This window comes from Heptranchias perlo, chromosome 13, assembly GCF_035084215.1.
Source record: "Heptranchias perlo isolate sHepPer1 chromosome 13, sHepPer1.hap1, whole genome shotgun sequence".
In the NCBI taxonomy this organism is placed as follows: Eukaryota; Metazoa; Chordata; class Chondrichthyes; order Hexanchiformes; family Hexanchidae; genus Heptranchias; species Heptranchias perlo.
In genome coordinates, this window is record NC_090337.1 from 43,008,268 (window position 1) to 43,031,371 (window position 23,104).

Sequence of the window (23,104 nt, forward strand, 5' to 3'; positions counted from 1 at the left end):
GATACCACTATCTTCTTCCCTCCAGTCCGAAAAACAACCATTCACAGGTACTCTGTTTTCTGTCTCGCAACCAATTTCGTATCCATGCAACCAGTGCCCCTATAATCACATGGGCTTCAATTTTACTAAGAAGTCTATCATGTGGCACTTTATCAAAAGCCTTTTGAAAGTCCACATACACAATATCAACTGCACTACCTTCATCAACCCTCTTCGTTATTTCATCAAAGAACTCAATCAAGTTAGAATCATAGAAGTTTACAACATGGAAACAGGCCCTTCGGCCCAACATATCCATGTCGCCCAGTTTATACCACTAAGCTAGTCCCAGTTGCCTGCACTTGGCCCATATCCCTCTATACCCATCTTACCCATGCAACTGTCCAAATGCTTTTTAAAAGACAAAATTGTACCCGCCTCTACTACTGCCTCTGGCAGCTCGTTCCAGACACTCACCACCCTTTGAGTGAAAAAATTGCCCCTCTGGACCCTTTTGTATCTCTCCCCTCTCACCTTAAATCTATGCCCCCTCGTTATAGACTCCCCTACCTTTGGGAAAAGATTATGACTATTTACCTTATCTATGCCCCTCATTATTTTATAGACTTCTATAAGATCACCCCCAAACCTCCTATTCTCCAGGGAAAAAAGTCTCAGTCGATCCAACCTCACCCAAAAAGTCAAACCATCAAGTCCTGGTAGCATCCTAGTAAATCTTTTCTGCACTCTTTCCAGTTTAATAATATCCTTTCTATAATAGGGTGACCAGAACTGTACACAGTATTCCAAATGTGGCCTAACGAATGTCTTGTACAACTTCAACAAGACATCCCAACTCCTGTATTCAATGTTCTGACCAATGAAACCAAGCAAGCTGAATGCCTTCTTCACCACCCTATCCACCTGTGACTCCACTTTCAAGGAGCTATGAACCTGTACTCCTAGATCTCTTTGTTCTATAACTCTCCCCAACGCCCTACCATTAACGGAGTAGGTCCTGGCCCGATTCGATCTACCAAAATGCATCACCTCACATTTATCTAAATTAAACTCCATCTGCCATTCATCGGCCCACTGGCCCAATTTATCAAGATCCCGTTGCAATCCTAGATAACCTTCTTCACTGTCCACAATGCCACCAATCTTGGTGTCATCTGCAAACTTACTAACCATGCCTCCTAAATTCTCATCCAAATCATTAATATAAATAACAAATAACAGCGGACCCAGCACCGATCCCGGAGGCACACCGCTGGTCACAGGCCTCCAATTTGAATAGCAACCCTCTACAACCACCCTCTGTCTTCTGTCGTCAATCCAATTTTGTATCCAATTGGCTACCTCACCTTGGATCCCGTGAGATCTAACCTTATGTAACAACCCACCATGCGGTACCTTGTCAAAGGCTTTGCTAAAGTCCATGTAGACTACATCTACTGCACAGCCCTCATCTATCTTCTTGGTTACCCCTTCAAAAAACTCAATCAAATTTGTGAGACATGATTTTCCTCTCACAAAACCATGCTGACTGTTCCTAATCAGTCCCTGCCTCTCCAAATGCCCGTAGATCCTGTCTCTCAGAATACCCTCTAACAACTTACCCACTACAGATGTCAGGCTCACCGGTCTGTAGTTCCCAGGCTATTCCCTGCCGCCCTTCTTAAACAAAGGCACAACATTTGCTACCCTCCAATCTTCAGGCACTTCACCTGTAGCTGTCGATGATTCAAATATCTCTGCTAGGGGACCCGCAATTTGCTCCCTAACCTCCCATAACGTCCTGGGATACATTTCATCAGGTCCCGGAGATTTATCTACCTTGATGCGCGTTAAGACTTCCAGCACCTCCCTCTCTGTAATATGTACTATTTATTTCCCCAAGTTCCCTAACATCCATGCCTTTCTCAACCGTAAATACCGATGCGAAATATTCATTTAGGATCTCACCCATCTCTTGTGGTTCCGCACATAGATGACCTTGTTGATCCTTAAGAGGCCCTACTCTCTCCCTAGTTAATCTTTTGCCCTTTATGTATTTGTAGAAGCTCTTTGGATTCACCTTTGCCTTATCTGCCAAAGCAATCTCATGTCCCCTTTTTGCCCTCCTGATTTCTCTCTTAACTCTACTCCGGCAATCACTATACTCTTCAAGGGATCCACTTGATCCCAGCTGCCTATGCATGTCATATGCCTCCTTCTTCTTTCTGACTAGTGCCTCAATCTCCCGAGTCATCCAAGGTTCCCTGCTTCTACCAGCCTTGCCCTTCACTTTATAAGGAATGTGCTTACCCTGAACCCTGGTTAACACACTTTTGAAGGCCTCCCACTTACCAGACGTCCCTTTGCCTGCCAACAGACTCTCCCAATCAACTTCTGAAAGTTCCTGTCTAATACCATCAAAATTGGCCTTTCCCCAATTTAGAATTTTAACTTTTGGGCCAGACCTATCATTCTCCATAGCTATCTTAAAACTAATGGAATTATGATCACTGGTCCCAAAGTGATCCCTCACTAACACTTCTATCACCTGCCCTTCCTTATTTCCCAAGAGGAGGTCAAGTTTTGCCCCCTTTCTAGTCGGGCCATCCACATACTGATTGAGAAATTCCTCCTGAATACACTCAACAAATTTCTCTCCATCCAAGCCCCTAATGCTATGGCTGTCCCAGTCAATGTTGGGAAAGTTAAAGTCCCCTACTATTACCACCCTATTTTTCTTGCAGCTGTCTGTAATCTCCTTACATATTTGCTCCTCAATTTCCCGTTGGCTATTTGGGGGTCTGTAGTACAATCCTATCAAAGTGATCTCTCCCTTCTTATTTTTCAGTTCTACCCATATAGACTCCGTGGGCGAACCCTCGGATATATCCTCTCTCACTACTGCCGTGATGTTCTCCCTAATCAAGAACGCAACTCCCCCTCCTCTCTTACCTCCTGCTCTATCTTTCCTATAGCATCTGTACCCTGGAACATTGAGCTGCCAATCCTGCCCCTCCCTTAGCCATGTTTCAGTAATAGCTATAACATCCCAGTCCCATGTACCCATCCATGCCCTGAGTTCATCTGCCTTGCCCATCAGACTTCTTGCATTGAAATAAATGCAGTTTAATCTAGACTTCCCTTGGTCTTTGCCCTGCTTTCTCAGACCATCTGTCCGGTCATGTTTTGTACACTCTCCCTTACTGCCTTTTGTTTCTATCACCACTTTACTTCCCACTGACTTCCTGCATCGATTCCCATCCCCCTGCCACTTTAGTTTAAACCCTCCCCAACAGCACTAGCAAACACTCCCCCTAGGACATTGGTTCCAGTCCTGCCCAGATGCAGACTGTCCAATTTGTACTGGTCCCACCTCCCCCAGAACCGATTCCAATGTCCCAGGAATTTGAATCCCACCCTCTTGCACCATCTCTCAAGCCACGTATTCGTCCTAGCTATCCTGTCATTCCTACTCTGACTAGCCCGTGGCACTGGTAGCAATCCTGAGATTACTACCTTTGAGGTCCTACTTTTTAGTTTAACTCCTAACTCCCTAAATTCAGCTTGTAGGACCTCATCCCGTTTTTTTACCTATATCGTTGGTACCTATATGCACCACGACAATTGGCTGTTCACCCTCCCCCTCCAGAATGTTCTGCAGCCGCTCCGAGACATCCCTGACCCTTGCACCAGGGAGGCAACATACCATCCTGGAGTCTCGGTTGCGTCCGCAGAAACGCCTGTCTATTCCCCTTACAATCGAGTCCCCTATCACTATAGCTCTGCCACTCTTTTTCCTGCCCTCCTGTGCAGCAGAGCCAGCCACGGTGCCATGAACCTGGCCGCTGCCACCTTCCCCTGGTGAGCCATCTCCCACAACAGTATCCAAAACGGTATACCTGTTTGAGAGGGGGATGGCCACAGGGGACCCCTGCACTACCTGCCTGCACCTCTTACTCTGCCTGGTGGTCACCCATTCACTTCCTGCCTGTACTCCCTTTACCTGCGGTGTGACCAACTCGCTAAACCTGCTATCCACGAGTTTCTCTGCATCGCGGATGCTCCACAGTGAGTCCACCTGCAGCTCCAGCTCCGAGATACGATCGGTCAGTAGCTGCAGGTGGACACACTTCCTGCACACATGGTCGGCAGGGACACTGGTAGTGTCCATTACTTCCCACATCTTGCAGCAGGGGCATATCACGGGTGCGAGGTCTGCTGCCATGACTTGCCTTAGCTTTTAAATTACGTTGAAATTCGAAAATGTTAACTATACTAGGGACCTTGGTTCACTAAAAAAAAACACTACCTGCTATAAAAGCTACTTAGTTTCCCAGCTCTTAGTTTAAACCAATGCCCTAATTTAGAGAAAAAAAAACAGTAATACTCACCAACCAATCACTTACCTGCTGTCCTGTGACGTCACTCCTTGGTTTTCTGTTGTTTTTGATCCGTTCAGGTCCGCCGCCGCTCTGGTCTCGGGCCGCCGCTCTTTTATCCCCGCTCTCGGTCTCTCTCCTCTGCTCCCGCTCAGGTCCGCCGCTCTGGTCTCGGGCCTCGGTCCGCCGCTCTTTTATCCCCGCTCTCGGTCTCTCTCCTCTGCTCCCGCTCAGGTCCGCCGCCGCTCTGGTCTCGGGCCTCGGGCCGCCGCTCTTTTATCCCCGCTCTCTGTCTCTCTCCTCTGCTCCCGCTCAGGTCCGCCGCCGCTCTGGTCTCGGGCCTCGGGCCGCCGCTCTTTTATCCCCGCTCTCGGCCTCTCTCCTCTGCTCCCGCTCAGGTCCGCCGCTGCTCTGGTCTCGGGCCTCGGGCCGCCGCTCTTTTATCCCCGCTCTCGGTCTCTCTCCTCTGCTCCCGCTCAGGTCCGCCGCCGCTCTGGTCTCGGGCCTCGGGCCGCCTCTCTTTTATCCCCGCTCTCGGTCTCTCTCCTCTGCTCCCGCTCAGGTCCGCCGCCGCTCTGGTCTCGGGCCTCGGGCCGCCGCTCTTTTAGTGAGTTAGTCAGACACGATTTGCCTTTAAATAACTATATTTTTAAATTTTAAATGAAATGTATTGTGTTATGTATCTTAAGATGTGTCATTTGTAAATGTGATTTATTTTCAGAACAGCAGTATTTTAGGCAGTATATAAATGCTGTGTACCATATAGATGGGGTGATGTACCTTTTACAATCAATAGATGGAAACATTTTTTAAAAAATTGTTAACCAGGGCACATGTGAATAACAACAATAAGTACAGATTATATATATTATACTTAATGTTTCCACAGGTACTCCAGTGTATTCAGTTGCATGGGGTCCAGATTCGGACAAGATTCTTTATACCTCAGGAAAACAACTAATCATTAAACCTCTTCAACCAAATGCCAAAGTCCTGCAGGTATCTACGTTTAGGGTCTACTATATGTGCATGCTCCCCAGTAATATGCGAACTATATAGATACTGTGGTAGTTAACCCAATCTCTGCCTGTGTCTAAAATGGTTCTGCATGGTGATTTTCTGGATCAGACTTTGATGAAAGTTGGTTTCAGTATGCCAGCAAGGTTATTGCAACATATTCTATACCGATCCCTTTCAAAACAAGATTTGTGAGGTTGCTTATTAGTAAGGGAATATACATAAGAACATAAGAAATAGAAGCAGGAGTAGGTCATACAGCCCCCCCGAGCCTGCTTCACCATTCAATAAGATCATGGCTGATCTTTGACCGCAACTCCACTTTCCCGCCTGATCCCCATATCCCTTGACTCCCTTAGAGACCAAAAATCTATCCATCTCAGTCTTGAATATACTCAACGACTAAGCATCCACAGCCCTCTGGGGTAGAGCATTCTAAATATTCACGACCCTCTGAGTGAAGAAATTCCTCCTCATCTCAGTCCTAAATGTCCGATCCCTTATCCTGAAACTCTGTTTTAGACTCTCCAGCCAGGGGAAACATTATCTCAACATCTGCCTTGTCAAGCCCTCTTAGAAACTTGTATGTTTCAATGAGATCATCTCTCATTCTTCTAAACTCCAGAGTGTATAGGCCCATTCTACTCAATCTTTCCTCACAGGATAACCCTCTCATCCCAGGAATCAAACCAGTGAACCTTCGTTGCACACCTCTAAGGCAAGTATATCCTTCCTTAGATAAGGAGACCAAAACTGCGCACAGTACTGCAGGTGTGGTTCCACCAAAGCCCTGTACAATTGCAGCAAGACTTCCTTACTCTTGTACTCCAACTCTCTTGCAATAAAGGCCTGACACAGCCATACTCACAGAATCATACCTTTCAGCCAATGTCCCAGACTCTTTCATCACCATCCCTGGGTATGTCCTGTCCCACCAGCAGGACAGACCGACCAGAGGTAGCGGTACAGTGATATGCAGTCAGGAGGGAGTGGCCCTGGGAGTCCTCAACATTGACTCTGGACCCCATGAAATCTCATGGCATCAGGTCAAACATGGGCAAAGAAACCTCCTGCTGATTACAACCTACCGCCCTCCCTCAGCTGATGAATTAGTCCTCCTCCATGTTGAACACCACTTGGAGGAAGCACTGAGGGTAGCAAGGGCACAGAATGTACTCTGGGTGGGGGACTTTAATGTCCATCACCAAGAGTGGCTCGGTAGCACCACTACTGACCGAGCTGGCCGAGTCCTAAAGGACATAGCTGCTAGACTGGGCCTGCGGCAAGTGGTGAGTGAACCAACATGAGGGAAAAACTTACTTGACCTCGTCCTCACCAAGCAATCTGTCGCAAGTGCATCTGTCCATGACAGTATTGGTAAGAGTGACCACCGCACACTCCTCGTGGAGATGAAGTCCCGTCTTCACACTGAGGACACCATCCAACGTGTTGTGTGGCACTACCACCGTGCTAAATGGGATAGATTCAGAACAGATCTAACAGCTCAAAACTGGGCATCCATGAGGCGCTGTGGGCCATCAGCAGCAGCAGAATTGTATTCCAGCACAATCTGTAACCTCATGGCCTGGCATATTCCTCACTCTACCATTACCAACAAGCCAGGGGATCAACCCTGGTTCAATGAGGAGTGTAGAAGAACATGCCAGGAGCAGCACCAGGCATACCTAAAAATGAGGTGCCAACCTGGTGAAGCTACAACTCAGGACTACATGCATGCTAAACAGCAGAAGCAACATGCTATAGAGAGAGCTAAGCGATTCCACAACCAACGGATCAGATCAAAGCTCTGCAGTCCTGCCACATCCAGTCGTGAATGGTGGTGGACAATTAAACAACTAAACGGGAGGAAGAGGCTCTGTAAGCATCCCCATCCTCAACGATGGCGGAGTCCAGCACGTGAGTGCAAAAGACAAGGCTGAAGCGTTTGCAACCATCTTCAGCCAGAAGTGCCGAGTAGATGATCCATCTCGGCCGCCTCCTGATATCCCCACCATCATAGAAGCCAATCTTCAGCCAATTCGATTCACTCCACGTGATACCAAGAAACGGCTGAGTGCACTGGATACACCAAAGGCTATGGGCCCCGACAACATCCCGGCTGTAGTGCTGGAGACTTGTGCTCCAGAACGAGCTGTACCTCTAGCCAAGCTGTTCCAGTACAGCTACAACACTGGCATCTACCGAACAATGTGGAAAATTGCCCAGGTATGTCCTGTCCACAAAAAGCAGGACAAATCCAATCCGGCCAATTCCCGCCCCATCAGTTTACTCTCAATCATCAGCAAAGTGATGGAAGGTGTCATCGACAGTGCTATCAAACGGGACTTAATCACCAATAACCTGCTCATCGATGCTGAGTTTGGGTTCCGCCAGGACCACTCGGCTCCAGACCTCATTACAGCCTTGGTCCAAACATGGACAAAAGAGCTGAATTCCAGAGGTGAGGTGAGAGTGACTGCCCTTGACATCAAGGCAGCATTTGACCGAGTGTGGCACCAAGGAGCCCTAGTAAAATTGAAGTCAGTGGGAATCGGGGAAAACTCTCCAGTGGCTGGAGTCATACCTAGCACAAAGGAAGATGGTAGTGGTTGTTGGAGGCCAATCATCTCATCTCCAGGACATTGCTGCAGGAGTTCCTCAAGGCAGTGTCCTAGGCCCAACCATCTTCAGCTGCTTCATCAATGACCTTCCCCCCATCATAAGGTCAGAAATGGGGCTGTTCGCTGATGATTGCACAGCGTTCAGTTCCATTTGCAACCCCTCAGATAATGAAGCTGTCAGAGCCCGCATGCAGCAAGACCTGGATAACATCCAGGCTTGGGCTGATAAGTGGCAAGTAACATTCGCGCCAGACAAGTGCCAGGCCATGACCATCTCCAACAAGAGAGAGTCTAACCACCTCCCCTTGACATTCAACGGCATTACCATCGCCGAATCCCCCACCATCAACATCCTGGGGGGTCACCATTGACAAGAAACTTAACTGGAACAGCCATATAAATACTGTGGCTACAAGAGCAGGTCAGAGGCTCACCTCCTGACTCCCCAAAGCCTTTCCACCATCTACAAGGCACAAGTCAGGAGTGTGATGGAATACTCTCCACTTGCCTGGATGAGTGCAGCTCCAACAACACTCAAGAAGCTCGACACCATCCAGGACAAAGCAGCCCACTTGATTGGCACCCCATCCACCACCCTAAACATTCACTCCCTTCACCACCGGCTCACCGTGGCTGCAGTGTGTACCATCCACAGGATGCACTGCAGCAACTTGCCAAGGCTTCTTCGACAGCACCTCCCAAACCCGCGACCTCTACCACTTAGAAGGCCAAGAGCAGCAGGTACATGGAAACAATACCACCTGCACGTTCCCCTCCAAGTCACACACCATCCTGACTTGGAAATATATCGCCGTTCCTTCATCATCGCTGGGTCAAAATCCTGGAACTCCCTTCCTAATAGCACTGTGGGAGAACCTTCACCACACGGACTGCAGCGGTTCAAGAAGGTGGCTCACCACCACCTTGTCAAGGGCAATTCAGGATGGGCAATAAATGCCGGCCTCGCCAGTGACGCCCACACCCCATGAACGAATAAAAAAAAAAATTCCATTTGCCTTCCTAATTGCTTGCTGTACCTGCATGTTAACCTTCTGTGTTTCATGTGCAAGGATACCCAAATCCCTCTGAACACCAACATTTAATGATTTCTCACCATTTAAAAAACATTCTGTTTTTCTATTTTTCCTACCAGTGAATAACCTCACATTTCCCCATGTTATGTTCCATCTGCCACCTTCTTGCCCGCTCACTTAACCTGTCGATATCCCTTTGCAGACCCTTTGTGTCCTCCTCACAGCTTGCTTTCCCACCTAGCTTTGTATCGTCAGCAAACTTGGACACATTACACTCGATCCCCTCGTCTAAGTCATTAATATAGAGTGTAAATAGCGGGGGCCCAAGCACCGACCCGTGCGGCACCCCACTAGTTACAACCTGCCAACCCAAAAATGACACTGTTATTCCTGCTCTCTGTTTTCCGTCTGTTAACCAATCCTCAATCAATGCTAATATATTATCCCCAATCCCATGAGCCTTATCCTTGTGTAACAACCTCTCATGTGGCACCTTATCAAATGCCTTTTGAAAATCCAAATATACTACATCCACTGGTTCTCCCTTATCTACCCTGCTAGTTACACCCTCAAAAATTTCTAATAGATTTGTCAAACATGATTTCCCTTTCATAAACCTGTGTTGACTCTGCCTACTCATATTATGATTTTCTAAGTGCCCTGTTACTACGTTTGTAATAATAGATTCTAGCATTTTCCCTACTACTGATGTCAGGCTAACTGGCCTATCGTACCCTGTTTTCTCTCTCCCTCTTTTCTTGAATAGTGGGGTTACATTTGCTGCCTTCCAATCCACAGGGACTGTCTAGAATCTAGGGAATTCTTGAAGATCAAAACCAATGCATCCACTATGTCTGCAGCCACCTCTTTTAAAATCCTAGGATGTCGGCCATCAGGTCCAGGGGATCTGTCGGCTTTTAGTCCCATTAATTTTTCTAAAACTTTTTCTTTACTAATCTTAATTACTTTAAGTTCCACCCTCTGATTGGACCCTTGGTTCCCCACTATTTTTTGTGTTTTCTACTGTGAAGACAGATATAAAATATTTGTTTAACGTCTCTGCATTTCATTTTTCCCCATTATAATTTCTCCTGTCTCTGCCTCTAAGGGACCCACATTTACTTTCGCTAATCTCTTCCCTTTTATATACTTATAGAAGTTCTTACAATCTGTTTTTATATTTCTTGCTAGTTTATCCCATATTCAATTTTCTCCCTCTATCAATTTCTTGGTTATCTTTTGCAGATTTCTATAACTCTCCCAATCCTCAGGCTTACTGCTCTTTTTGGCAACATTGTAAGCCTCTTCTTTTAATCTAATACTATCCTTAACTTCTCTAGTTAGCCACATTAGGATCACTTTTCCTGTGGAGTTTTTATTCCGCAAGGGTATGTATATTCGTTGATAATTATGAATTATTTATTTAATTGTTCGCCATTGCTTATCTACCGTCATATCTTTTAATCTAATTTCCCAATCTACCTTAGCCAACTTGCCCCTCATACCTGCATAATTGGCCTTGTTTAAATTTAAGACCCTAGTTTGGGACTTAACTATATTACTCTCAAACTCAATATGAAATTCTATCATATTATGATCACTCTTCCCCAGAGGATCCTTTATTATAAGATTACCAATTAACCATGTCTCATTACACAATACTAGATCTAAAATAATCTTTTTCTTCGTTGGTTCCTCAACATATTCATCTAGAAAACTGTCTCGATGCATTCCACGAACTCGTCCTCCAAACTACTTTTGCCAATTTGGTTTGCCCAGTCTATATGAAGATTAAAGTCCCCCGTGATTATTGCATTACCCTTGTTACATGCTCCTGATTTATCCTCTGTCCAACACTATAACTACTGTTAGGGGGCCTGTATACTACTCCCACCAATGTTTTCTGCCCCTTGTTATTTCTTAGCTCATACTGATTTTACATCCTGATTTTCTGAGCTAAGATTCTTTCTCACTACTGTCTTTATCTCATCCTTTATTATCAGGGCTACCCCCTCCTTTTCCATTTTGCCTATCTTTTCTAAAAGCCAAGTACCCTGGAATATTTAGTTCCCAACCTTGGTCATCCTGCAACTATGTCTAAGTAATGGCTACTAAATCAAACCCATTTATCTCTATTTGTGCCATTAACTCATCTATCTTGTTAGGAATGCTTCATGCATTCAGATACTTTTTACTATTTTTCCCTGATGTGACCTTAGCCACTAATGCCCATTACCTTTGTTAAACTCTGTCCCTTCCTGACACATTCGGCTTGTTTTTTCCCAAATCGCTACTCTGCTCTACAGCCTTGATTTTTTTCTTTTTAGACTGATAAAATTATCCTTACCTGAACCCCCCCCCCCACTATTAGCTTAAAGCCCTGATTGCTTTACAGAAGCTATTCATTTAAAAAAATCTAATGGGGAAGGGGATATGTTATTTACTTTCTTTTATTGTATCTCTATAACTTAATACAATGGGTCCCAAAATTGGACAACACTCCAACACAGTTTATAGTGGAACAGAATATAGCTTTGGTGTCAAGTGCTGTATATTTCAGCTTGCCCACTCAGAACAAGCCAATCTAATTCTAATTAATACCTAGATAATTAGGTAACAAATATTCAAGAATTTGGGGAATTAATTTTTGTACAGTCAAGCCTTCTTAGCATCATCATTGTAGGTACAGCACCGGAGGAGGCCATTCGGTCCACCGTGCCCGTGCCGACTCTTGAAAGAGCTATCCAATTAATCCCATTCCTCTGCTCTTTCCCCATAGCCCTGTAAATTTTTTTGCTTCCTTTCCCTCCAATTCCCTTTTGAAAGTTACTATTGAATCTGCATCCACCACGCTTTCAGGCAGTGCATTCTAGATCACAAAAGCTCGCTGCATAATTTTTTTTCCTTATGCTGCCTCTGGTTCTTTTGCCAATTACCTTAAATCTGTGTCCTCTGGTTACTGATCCTTCTGCCACTGGAAACAGTTTCTCCTTATTTACTCTATCAAAACCCTTCATGATTTTGAACACCTCTATTAAATCTCCCCTTAGCCTTCTTTGCTCTAAGGAGAACAACCCCAACTTCTCCAGTCTCTCCACATAACTGAAGTCCCTCAGACCTGGCACCATTCTAGTAAATCTCTTCTGCACCCTCTCTAAGACCTTGACATCCTTCCTAAAGTGTGGTGCCCAGAATTGAACACAATACTCCAGCTGTGGCCTAATTTTTTTTTTATATTAAGGTTTGCATAACTTCCTTGCTTTTGTACTCTATGCCTCTATTAATAAAGCCCAGGATCCCATATGCTTTTTAACAGCCTTCTCAACTTGTCCTGCCACCTTCAAAGAACTTGTGTTTGTACACCCCCAGGGCTCTATGTTCCTGCACCCCCTTTAAAATTGTACCATTTAGTTTATATTTTCTTTGCACATTCTTCTTATCAAAATGAATCACTTCACACTTCTCTGCGTTAAATTTCATCTGCCATGTGTCTGTCCATTACACCAGTCTGTCTATGTCCTCCTGAAGTCTGTTACTATCCTCCACATTGCTTACTACATTTCCAAGTTTCGCGTCATCTGCAGACTTTGAAATTATACCCTCTATACCCAAGTCCAAGTCATTAATATATATCAAAAAGAGCAGTGGTCCTAATACTGACTGCTGGGGAACACCACTGTATACTTCCCTCCAGTCTGAAAAGCAACTGTTCATCACCACTCTCTGCTTTCTGTCCTCTAGCCAATTTTGTATCCACGTTGCCACTGCCCTTTTAATCTCATGAGCTTTAATTTATTATGTGTCTATTATATGGTACTTTATTAAATGCCTTTTGAAAGTCCATATACACATCAACCGTACTACCCTCATCAACCCTCTCCGTTACATCAAAGAACTCAATCAAGTTTTGTCAAACACAATTTTCCTATAACAAATCTGTGCTGATTTTCATTTATTAGTCTATACTTTTCCAAGTGCCAATTAATTTTGCTCTTGAAAGCTCCTCCACCACCAATGTTAGGCTGATTGGCCTGTAATTGCCGGGTTTATCCCTCTCTCCTCTTTTGAGCAGGGTGTAACATTTGCAATCCTCCAGTCCTCTGGCACCATCCCCATTTCGAAGGAGGATTGGAAAATTGTGGCCAGAGCCACCGCAATTTCCACTCCTACTTCCCTCAGTTACCTAGGATGCATCCCATCTGGACTGGGTGACTTTTCTACTTTGAGTAAAGCCAGCCTTTCTAGTATCTTCTCTTTATCTATTTTTATCCTATCTAATATCGCTACTACCTCCTCCTTTACTGCTACAACGGCAGCATCTTCTTCTCTAGAGAAGACGGATATGAAACATTCATTTAGTGCTTCAGCCATGCCCTCTACCTCCACAAGAAAATCTTTTTTTTGTCCCTAATCAGTCCCATACTTCCTTTGACTACCCTTTTATTATTTATATGTTTATAAAAGACTTTTGGGTTCCCTTCTATGTTAGCCACTAAGCAATATAAATGTATCACGGAAAATTGCATACATGAAGACTTGTAAACTTATTTTTATAAATGAAAAGCCAGCAATGTTTACTCATGTTTCTTAGCATTCATGAAATATTAGAGTCATTTCACATATCTTATGCTGTATGGGTAAATACTACTGCTGTATTGTGTAGTTTAACTGAATTTACACTCTGTCTGCACTTGCCTGCCAACCTTTGTTCTCCCTTCCACCTTCTCCCCACTTAAGTCTTTTTGTCCTGGTCTCTTTCTCTTTATTTCTACTAATTCAAGACACAAAAGAAAGGTAGGCAAAAAGTGATTACTGTAGCTCTAGTTGTAAACTCAAATAACTGATACTGAAATATACACAAAATATTCAGCCATATTTATAATACTAACATTTAAAAAGGAAAACAAAATTTGACTGCAAATAACTAGAGAATATAGATATCTGCTGCAATACCGGTGGCTGATCCCCTTTCGCATTGTTTGCACTGAAGTCCATTGACCTGATGGCTAATAAAGTCTGTGCATAAATTCTTTCTTCACTGATTGATGTGTGCTATGATCTAATAATGCTAGTCTCCTTTTGAAACAAGCCTCAAGGAAATGACTGCATATATACACGCCTTAATATATTTCCATCAAAATCTAATCACAGTATCTTGCTGCCGGTGCCCATCTATCAATATGAACTATATATTATTAAAGGGATAACATTTAGTTGATTAAGTTTTCTTTATTTTGTAAACATGCAAAGTGATATAACAGAAACATCCATTGTATTGCAAAAATGGCACTTATAGTATATCATATTTAGCTCAAACTGCAATAATCCCCTTCAAATACAGTAAAGTTTCTCCTTTAAAACATTTTTGTTGTATTTGTGTTGATTAGTCATTCAACAGTATTATTAGATAATGAATTTATACAATAAACAAATATATTTTAATTTATTGTGCTAAGCTATAGCCAAAAACATATGTGTTTTCAAATAAATACTCAGTTATTTACCTTACCTTAGGCAAGAATGTACTATCATAACCTGAAAATTGTTGCTGATATTTATTTTTTGTAATATGTGGGGGAAGCTTTAGCCTATTTTAGTGAATGCAGAAAAGGACCGGAGCCTTTACTGTATTTTGCTGTGTTCTATTGCTTTTTGATGTCACAGTAAGGCCTTGTAATTACACTGTGTGAATATTAGCCAGTGACCACCTATTGTATTTATACTAAATTACTTTTCTATTTTAAAAGGTGTTAACCTGTTAATTTGAAATGGTTAAACTCAAAGATCTAAGAAAACCATAACCCAGTAACATAATTGAGAAAACAATTGTTAAAAAGCTTAAGATACTCCATTTCTGAGTGAAGACTGCCTTGTACAAATACATGGCAACTTTGTGCAACAACATTTTTGTCATCATCACTCACTTTACTAGTATTACTTTTGATGTTGGTGAATGTTGTGGTGTAACTGTTGAAATTGATTCTATATAGAAATACAACTGGTAGGAGATATTACATTTGAGAACAGCAACAGAAATAGTATGGGTGTTTCAACACAAATTTTAATAGAATGATGTAAGACTGAAATAACTAGAACTGCATCAGTGTATTCATCCTTATTTTAAGTAAAGCATTTTTAATTTTCTGTTATTGATACAAGTTTAAACTTAAAGTATAAAGTAACAGTTGCAATTTTTTAAACTCATTTTGCATCTGTCTAAAGTACATTGAGTATAGAACAATAACTTTTATATCTGTAACACTCATCATCGACAGAAAAATGTCTCCGCGTGATGTAAAGGTTGTAAGAAAAACCATGGAAACCAGCAGAGGAAAAGTTGGAGGTTCATAGTTGAAGCAGAGGATTTTAACAAGCTTTTTGAAAGTCGGGAGGGTGGTGCCAAAGTGGAGTATTTCAGGGAAGACAATCCACAGCGCAGTTGTGTAGTGGATCGAAAAGTGGCCATCAATGGAGGGGGGTGAGGAATGAGGAGTAGAAGGTGTGGGGACGTACAACTAGATTAGATCACTGATGTAGGGTGGGGCAAGGCAGTGGACAGATTTGAAAGTGAGGACAAGGATCTTGAAGTGAACTTATTGGGTCTTGGAGCCACTGGAGCTTGGACAAGGACAGAATGTGGAGCTTTGTGTGAGTGAGTGTTCCTAAATGAGTCATAATTGTAGAGGAGGGAAGGCTGGCTAAGAGAGGATTTGAGGAATAAAGGTGTGGGTTAGGAGGAGGAGATGTAAGGGCAGAGATAGGTGACGTTGTAGTGAGAAAGAAAGCAGTATTGGAATGGATGTGGGAAAAGAAGCTCAGCTTGATTTCGAACAGTACACAAAGGTTCCAAAAATACGGTCTTAGGCTGAATTGGCAGCTGAGGAGGTTGACGTAGTCATGTCCACGTACAGGCAGGAGCCAAAAAGATAGCTTCAGTTTTTCCAACATTCAGTTGGAGGAAATTATGATTCATCCAGGTCTTAATGTTGGATAGGCAGATAGATGGATCTTATAGCAGCAGCCTTGGGATCAGTTAGAAGAGGCAGAGAAAACTTGGTGGCAGCGTACATATGGAAGATGAGCCCTTGCTCTTAAATGATATAATTGAGGAGTAGCATATAGGTGATGAAGAGAAGGGGATCAAGAATGGAGTCCTAGGCTACAATGATAGATATGTAACAACTTAATTGCAACAGGTATGAGAAGAACCAGTAGACGGCACTGCCGTGGAGGTGGACAGCAAAGAAGAGATATTGGTGGAGGAAGAAGGCAATGAAGATGGTTGATGGTGGAGCTGAAAGCTTTGGAGTTGCTCCTACTCTCTAGGGTAATCTTGGAGTAGGATATAGATTTGCCATGGAAAGACAACAATGGTACAGCTTATGGTCGTCAAGTCAGATCTAGCAGTGGACAACCAGGATATTGCGCACCGTGTTCATTCAAGCTTGTGGCCTGTGGATTTGAGGTCAAAAGGGTTGCTATTATACTAGGGAGGATAGTAGTGATGGCATATCATCCAAGATCTGTTTGGGACAAGGGTGCCAAAGATGGAGGTGTGATGGTTGTAGAGTAGATTGATGGACGTGTCAAAGTCATCATGGGTCGTAGGCTGGGGGGATGTGCTTGGAATTTGAATTGAATACTTGTAAGGGAGTTGGGGATTTGATTACATAAATCATTTATGGGTTTTTTTCTATGTTAATTTAGATTCAATTGATTTCTTCAATAATTGACTGAAAACAGACACTGTTCTCTATTAAAGTCCAATTAAAGTTATTAGTCTTAGCAAAGAACAAACTGTGTCAGCTGCTCCGTTGAATATGTTGCAAGACATTATTTGCTACAATGTGTGTAGATAAATTGCTTTTGCTTTTCATGCCAAGAAAAGCCCAGTCTTCGACATAGTTGGCTGATGTCTAACACATTCAAATGGGACAAGTCTGCTTTTGTGCCATTTTAATTTATTAGTATGATTAAATTATAAAATTATGCTGTTTTAGTATTTTGAGTACCAAAATTTAGAATAATTGTTCATGCTTCACTTAAATTTGAGCAATAATCAAAAATGGCTGTACTTTGGGGATTCTCTGCTTTGGATGACCACAACTTTGAGAGTTGTCACAATAATTTAAGTATTTTTAACATTTGTTTTATTAAAAACTTAAGACACTTATTTGTGCACATCCTCATCTCATCTTGCATTTATCTTCACAAGTGGAAAGCCCATGATGGAGTCATTCTGAAGATAGACTGGAATACTGTGAATGATCTCATCCTTTCCGGTGGTGAGGACTGTAAATACAAGGTTTGTATTCTGGCTAATTCTCTGACCAGAACTTCCCTTGAAGACAGTTCAAATATAATAATATGGTAATTAAATGTGAGAGATGGGGGTTCAGAGTTGATGTAGAATGGGGACTAGGAGGAGTTTTGTTGGGTAAGTGGAAGCAGCTGAATGAATGGTATTTATCTTGATGACAAAAGAAATTTCTGAGCTCCTCGCACTTATTGTTGGAGGTAGAGGTGGAGGGGAGAGGGGTTGAAGGAGGCAGTTGGTAGTGGCAAAAGTGAACTTGGGATTATTTTACCCTCCAAGATGGTTCTAGAGAAGTGGACAGTTTTGGCAGAAGAGAGCAAGGCCCATTAGAGCTTGATGTGACCAAGCCAGATCTGACAGTAGATGGTTAAGCAAGTTGTGCACCAGGTTTGCATCCCTTGAACGTAAGGAAGCAAAGATAGGAGGCATACCAGGGGAAACAACAGGGATCGGATACAGTGAAGGTTTTGCTGGGTTTGTGGATATTGAATATGGAGGGGAGGGAGTGGTTATGGAAATCAACAGCTGTAGAGGTATAGTGGCAAATGGAGGGCCAAACACTAGGCGGTTGGGAGTTTGAGAGTGTAGTTGTAAGTGACATGGGGGAAGAGTTTTTTCCAGGGCAGATACAAAAGGAAATGCAGTTGAAAGAAAGTTGGGGATGTGTATGATGAGCGATACAAGGAAGTAGTCAAAGATGGCCTTGTCATTAATCGAGCCCTCAGAAGATGCCAACTTAGAGGGGGGATGTGAATGTGGGTAAGTTTATATAGGGGAGAAGTTTAGAGAAAACAGGAGGACAGTAATTTCAGAGGAGAGAGAGTGCGAGGAGCTGAGATGAAGATTGAAATCACTGAGATTGAGGAGTCACGGTGCAGAGGTTAAGGGAAGAAAGAAGGGAGGATATCTTTGGGAAAAGCTCAGAGTGGAGCTCGGCGGGGGCGGGGTGGGGGGGGGGGTGCAAAGGGTGAAGTATTCAAAGGAGAAAGTGGGAAAGACCAAGGTGTGATTTAATGATAAGGGCCGTGCCACTACTGTGGTTTGGTTTATGTAAGTGATGGAAAGTCTAGCTAGACAGGAAGGTTTTGGTAAGGAGCAAAGTGCTGTTACCCAAGAGCCAAGTTTCAGGTAAAGCCAGAATGTTGGTAAGATCATCCACAATTAAGTTGTGGATGGCAAGGGCTGTTTTTACAAGTGAGTGGACATTCTGGGAGAAAATGCGGAGGAGGTGGTGATTGTTGATCTGCCAACAGAGTCCAGGAGGGTAGAAGTGGGTAGGATGAGTATTTGTGCAGGAGGTTGGCGAGATTAGCCCCAAATGTACACGAGGGGTGGGATGTTTGATGAGAGAGTAGCATTATGCAGTTAGGGTTACTGCTCTTAAGAAGGCAACGACAGGTGCTTCGACGGGCCAAACAGAGAATGCCGCGAGAGGCACAGAGGGTAACCATGGCCTTGGTTGAGGGCCATTCAAACCTGGGACAGCAGAAGGAAAAGAGAGGGAAAGTGATGGTTTGGGATAGGGATCAGGATTGAGTTGAAGTGCCTGAGAGGGGAGAAGTGAAAGGGAGTGTGGCTGTCTGAGAAGGGGAGGAAGAAAAAAAAGGGAGAAGGAAGTAATGGGCTCAGGTCGAGAGTGACAGCGAAAATGCACACAGAAATGACCACAAAGGGAATTGTGGTTATATAGGCATGGTCATATGTCAGTTGTAAACCATCATGTGTCTTGCTAATCTCTGCCATGTTGGAGGAGACAATATGAAATATTCCAAAGTTAGTCTGAGGGCCAGGAGGAGTAGTAAGTAAGCATGCACACAGCTGGACTCAGACCATGTGCTTCTGGGTCCCTGCTCAGCCTGACATCTGTCTGCCTGAAAATCTCTGACAGAGGCAAAAACAGTAGGGAAAGGACAGGGAACTGACATTAAAGTGGATATGCTAGTTGAAGATCAATCACAGACATAATGAGCCAAGTAGCCTCCTTCTATGCTGTGAATTGTATTCCTGACTGAAAAAGAAAGGTAGAATGAAAAAGCCTGGGGAGTGGGACTGTGACGACCTGAATCTTATCCCACAAGTAAGATTATGTTGCTTTTTAAAGAGGTGTGATTTTTAATTTGGTTGTTAAGCGGTTCTGGGCTAGGGATTGAGATTTTGTAGCAGCAAATGTTGAAGTTTAAGAGACAGGCTGTAGTCTTGCATGCACAGTGTGCTTTGGTCTTGCTCGCTCAATGTGTGAATCAAGTTGATGTCCATCTGATGAATATCTTTAAAATTGAACTTTCCTTCCTGTTGAATTATATAGAAAATTAAATAAAATAAATTATTTATCTTATTTACTGAAAACACTTTTGAAAGAATTTTTTTTTTAATGTGGTTTTTAAGGTATGGGACAGTTATGGACGTTTGTTGTACAGTGCCCAGGCACATGACTATCCTATAACTTCTGTGGCTTGGGCACCCGATGGACAACTATTTGCTGTTGGATCATTCAACACCCTTCGCCTATGTGATAAAACCGGGGTAGGTGATTAATCATGTCCATAAATATTTATTAACAGAAAGTACTTCATACCAGTGCCACTGATATTGTGTCCGTTGTAACTATTCAGCAATACTTGAAGCTAAAAGCTTGTAGTCCTTATTTTCTGTTTTCTGCTAATTTTCCCCTTACCTTACTCTTGTGAAAACGTTTACTCCTTCCTAGGGTACAGTTGCACAGATGCTGGTTTACCTCCCATACCTTGCCTTTCATTCTTCATGTCTGAGCATTGATAGTGAGTGTTAGCAGGTTACAGCCAACCCTTATCCTGTCCTCATCCAATATCCACACGTGTATACTTTCAGCAGTGGTCACTGGATAATGATAAAGAGGGGGAGCCCAGGTTGATTTTTCTCTTCCTAATATGAGGCCAATTTCAGTGACCCATTGGAGAAGCAAACCATAACTGTAATGTTATTTTCTCTTAAAGATAACTGTCCTTTTTCAGTGTGATTGTGTATTCTTTTTAAAGAAGGAAGATGAGAATGCATTACACTACAGGTAGTGATCTGAGACTGGTATCTCTATAGTACAGAATGTAGCCAGCAGACCTGAGTTAGGCGGTGAGCTGTATCTTGCATTGAACTCATTGGCTTGCATACATCTGCAGATGTTGATTCCCCATGCAGCTTATTTTTAATATCAGCAGCATTGCTTCTTTCCGAAAATTAAAAAGATTCCATACTAAGTTTAAAATATTCCCAGAAGATCCAGTGGACCAGAAACAGCTCCACTTTGACACAAAAGTGGCAGTATAACAACAATGTTAATTACTGTACATTAACTTGTAATACTTTTTAATCATTTGATAAGAGTTCATAAGTACAAATTCCTGTGCTGCAAAATTGTTTAGTAATACTGGCCTGGACTGGATTATTCTTCTGGCATTGCAATAGGGGTTGGTAGACAGTCCTTAACTTTTGAAATGACAGAACTGAAGTGTTCTTCTTAGCTATCAATGATGTCTGTGTGTGGCTCCAAAGACTAATAGAAGACAGTAGTGCCTTATATATGTTTCACACATGAAGTTCCCTTGCATTCACTGAGTTACAGCTGGTTGTTGTTACTGTAGTTTCTGCTCTTGACATTTTTCTTCTACTTCCTGAATCTGTTGCTCACATGTCTTCAGCCTCAATTCATCAGCTGTGTATGTCTTCATGCAGTCAGTCACCAATTTCCAATCCATCAAGGTTGATGGAACCAGTTCTGTTTCAGGACATTGTTATAATATTTCATCTGATCTCTTGATCTTTGTGAAATTGTATATTTTTGTATGTTCTCAGGATGTGTGTGACACTGGCAAGGCAGTGTTTATTGCCCATTAATAGTCAAGCGCATAGTGTGGGACTGGAGTCACATAGGCCAGACCAAGTAGGGTCCCTTCCCTGAACCGATTGGGTTTTTTCAACAAAATGCACAAATTACTAGATTTATTGGTGGTCCAGTACCATAACCACTAGGCTATTGTACCCTTCCATCAATTGCCTGATGCCTCATCTAGCATAGCTGCATAGAATTGTCTGATAAGGTTAACACAGCCTTCCTGGACTCCAGTGAAGGCACTAAAAGATTCTGACACTTTCCCATCAGCACACTTGCCAATTACCATCATGCAGTTGGTGTATGATCATAATAAAAGGGTCTGGGAAGCCAAACTTGCCCAATAGCCACCATAATCCTGGATGACTCATCATATCAAATGCTTTTGTGAGGTCAACAATAACAGCATAGAGTCTCATTTGTTCTCTTGAATTTGATGTGCAACAACTACTATGTCAATAGTGCTTCTCTATGGTAAGAATCCACACTTTGTCTTCGAAAGGATCTGTTCAGTAACGCTGACTAGTTTATATAATAGGCATACACTATTATAATGTTACATCAATTCTTTTAGAGAACTGCCACATGCTTAAGTATATAACAGGCCCAAGTTGCATCTACTAGTTTTATGCAAATGAGGTGCCCACCCCAACACCCCCTCCCCGCCGAAGCTTTGGCTTGAGGGCACTGGCAGGCGTGGTCCCGACATTACTACCAGGATTATGGTTGGTGCAATTTCAGGGCCACAGTCTTAAAGTTGGGACAACTCGAATTTTGTTGCTTTGTTTGACTTGCAGTTTCCACGTGACAGCTTTAGCATTACTTTTTTCTGAATTGTACGGTGCAGGACTCCTTTTATACAGACCTGATGCTGCCAGCAGCTGCACATATTAGCTTCAATTGCACTGCTCAGCATCAACATACATGGTCATGTCAGGCCACAAGAATAGAATAATGTAAGTGAACGCGTAACAGTCCAGCAGCAGCCACAATGCCTTCATTTTGTGACAGATCACTCTGCCGGCACTATTTCAACATACAGGCAGACTGGAAGGCATGCTGCTAGGGGTCTAGGGCTATACTCTGGATTTCTGGCTCTTAACATTAGTGAGGAACCCTAAAATAGAAGTTGAAAGGCGATACAAGGAAGTTTATGCAAATTCTGGTGGAATAAACAATTATTATGTTGAAACAGCAATTCTGCTATAGAATCGTAGAATGATACAGTACAGGAGGAGGCAAGTCAGTCCATCGTACCTGTGCCGGCTCTTTGAAAGAGCTAGCCAATTAGTCCCACTCCCCAGCTCTTTCCCCATAGCCTTGCAAATTTTTCCACTTCCTTTATTCAATTTCCTTTTGAAGGTTATTATTAAATCTGCATCCACCACCCTTTCAGGCAGTGCATTCCAGATCCTAACAATGGCTGCATAAATTTTTTTTTCCTTATGCCGCCTTTGGTTCTTTTGCCAATTACCTTAAATCTGTGTCCTCTGGTTATTGTCCCTTCTGCCACTGGAAACATTTTCTCCTTGTTTACTCTATCAAAACCCTTCATGATTTTGAACACCTCTGTTAAATCTCCCCTTAACCTTCTCTGCTCTAAGGAGAACAACCCCAGCTTCTCTAGTCTCTCCATGTAACTTAAGTCCCACATCCCTGGTACCTTTCTAGTAAATCTCCTCTGCACACTTTCTAAGGCCTTGACGTTCTTCGTAAAGTGTGGTGCCCAGGATTGGACACAATACTCCAGCTGGGGCCTAACCAGTGTTTTATAAAGGTTTGCAAAACTTCCTTGCTTTTGTATTCCATCTCTGTTTATAAAGCCAAGGATCCCGTATGCCTTTTTAACGGCCTTCTCAACTTGTCCTGCCAACTTCAAAGACTTGTGCACACAA

At 43.1% G+C, this 23,104-nt stretch overlaps 1 protein-coding gene across 3 annotated transcripts in view; it reads left to right on the plus strand.

Annotated features, from left to right (window-relative positions):
- The window catches only part of ift80 (intraflagellar transport 80 homolog (Chlamydomonas)), a 203,265-nt gene that overhangs the window by 68,428 nt on the left and 111,733 nt on the right, over positions 1-23,104 (plus strand). For all 3 annotated transcript variants that reach the window (XM_067995379.1, XM_067995378.1, XM_067995377.1), the window contains exons 4-6: positions 5,248-5,357; positions 17,246-17,335; positions 19,733-19,870. In XM_067995379.1, the coding sequence (XP_067851480.1) occupies positions 5,248-5,357; positions 17,246-17,335; positions 19,733-19,870 (338 nt within the window). The remainder of the gene's footprint in view (positions 1-5,247; positions 5,358-17,245; positions 17,336-19,732; positions 19,871-23,104) is intronic.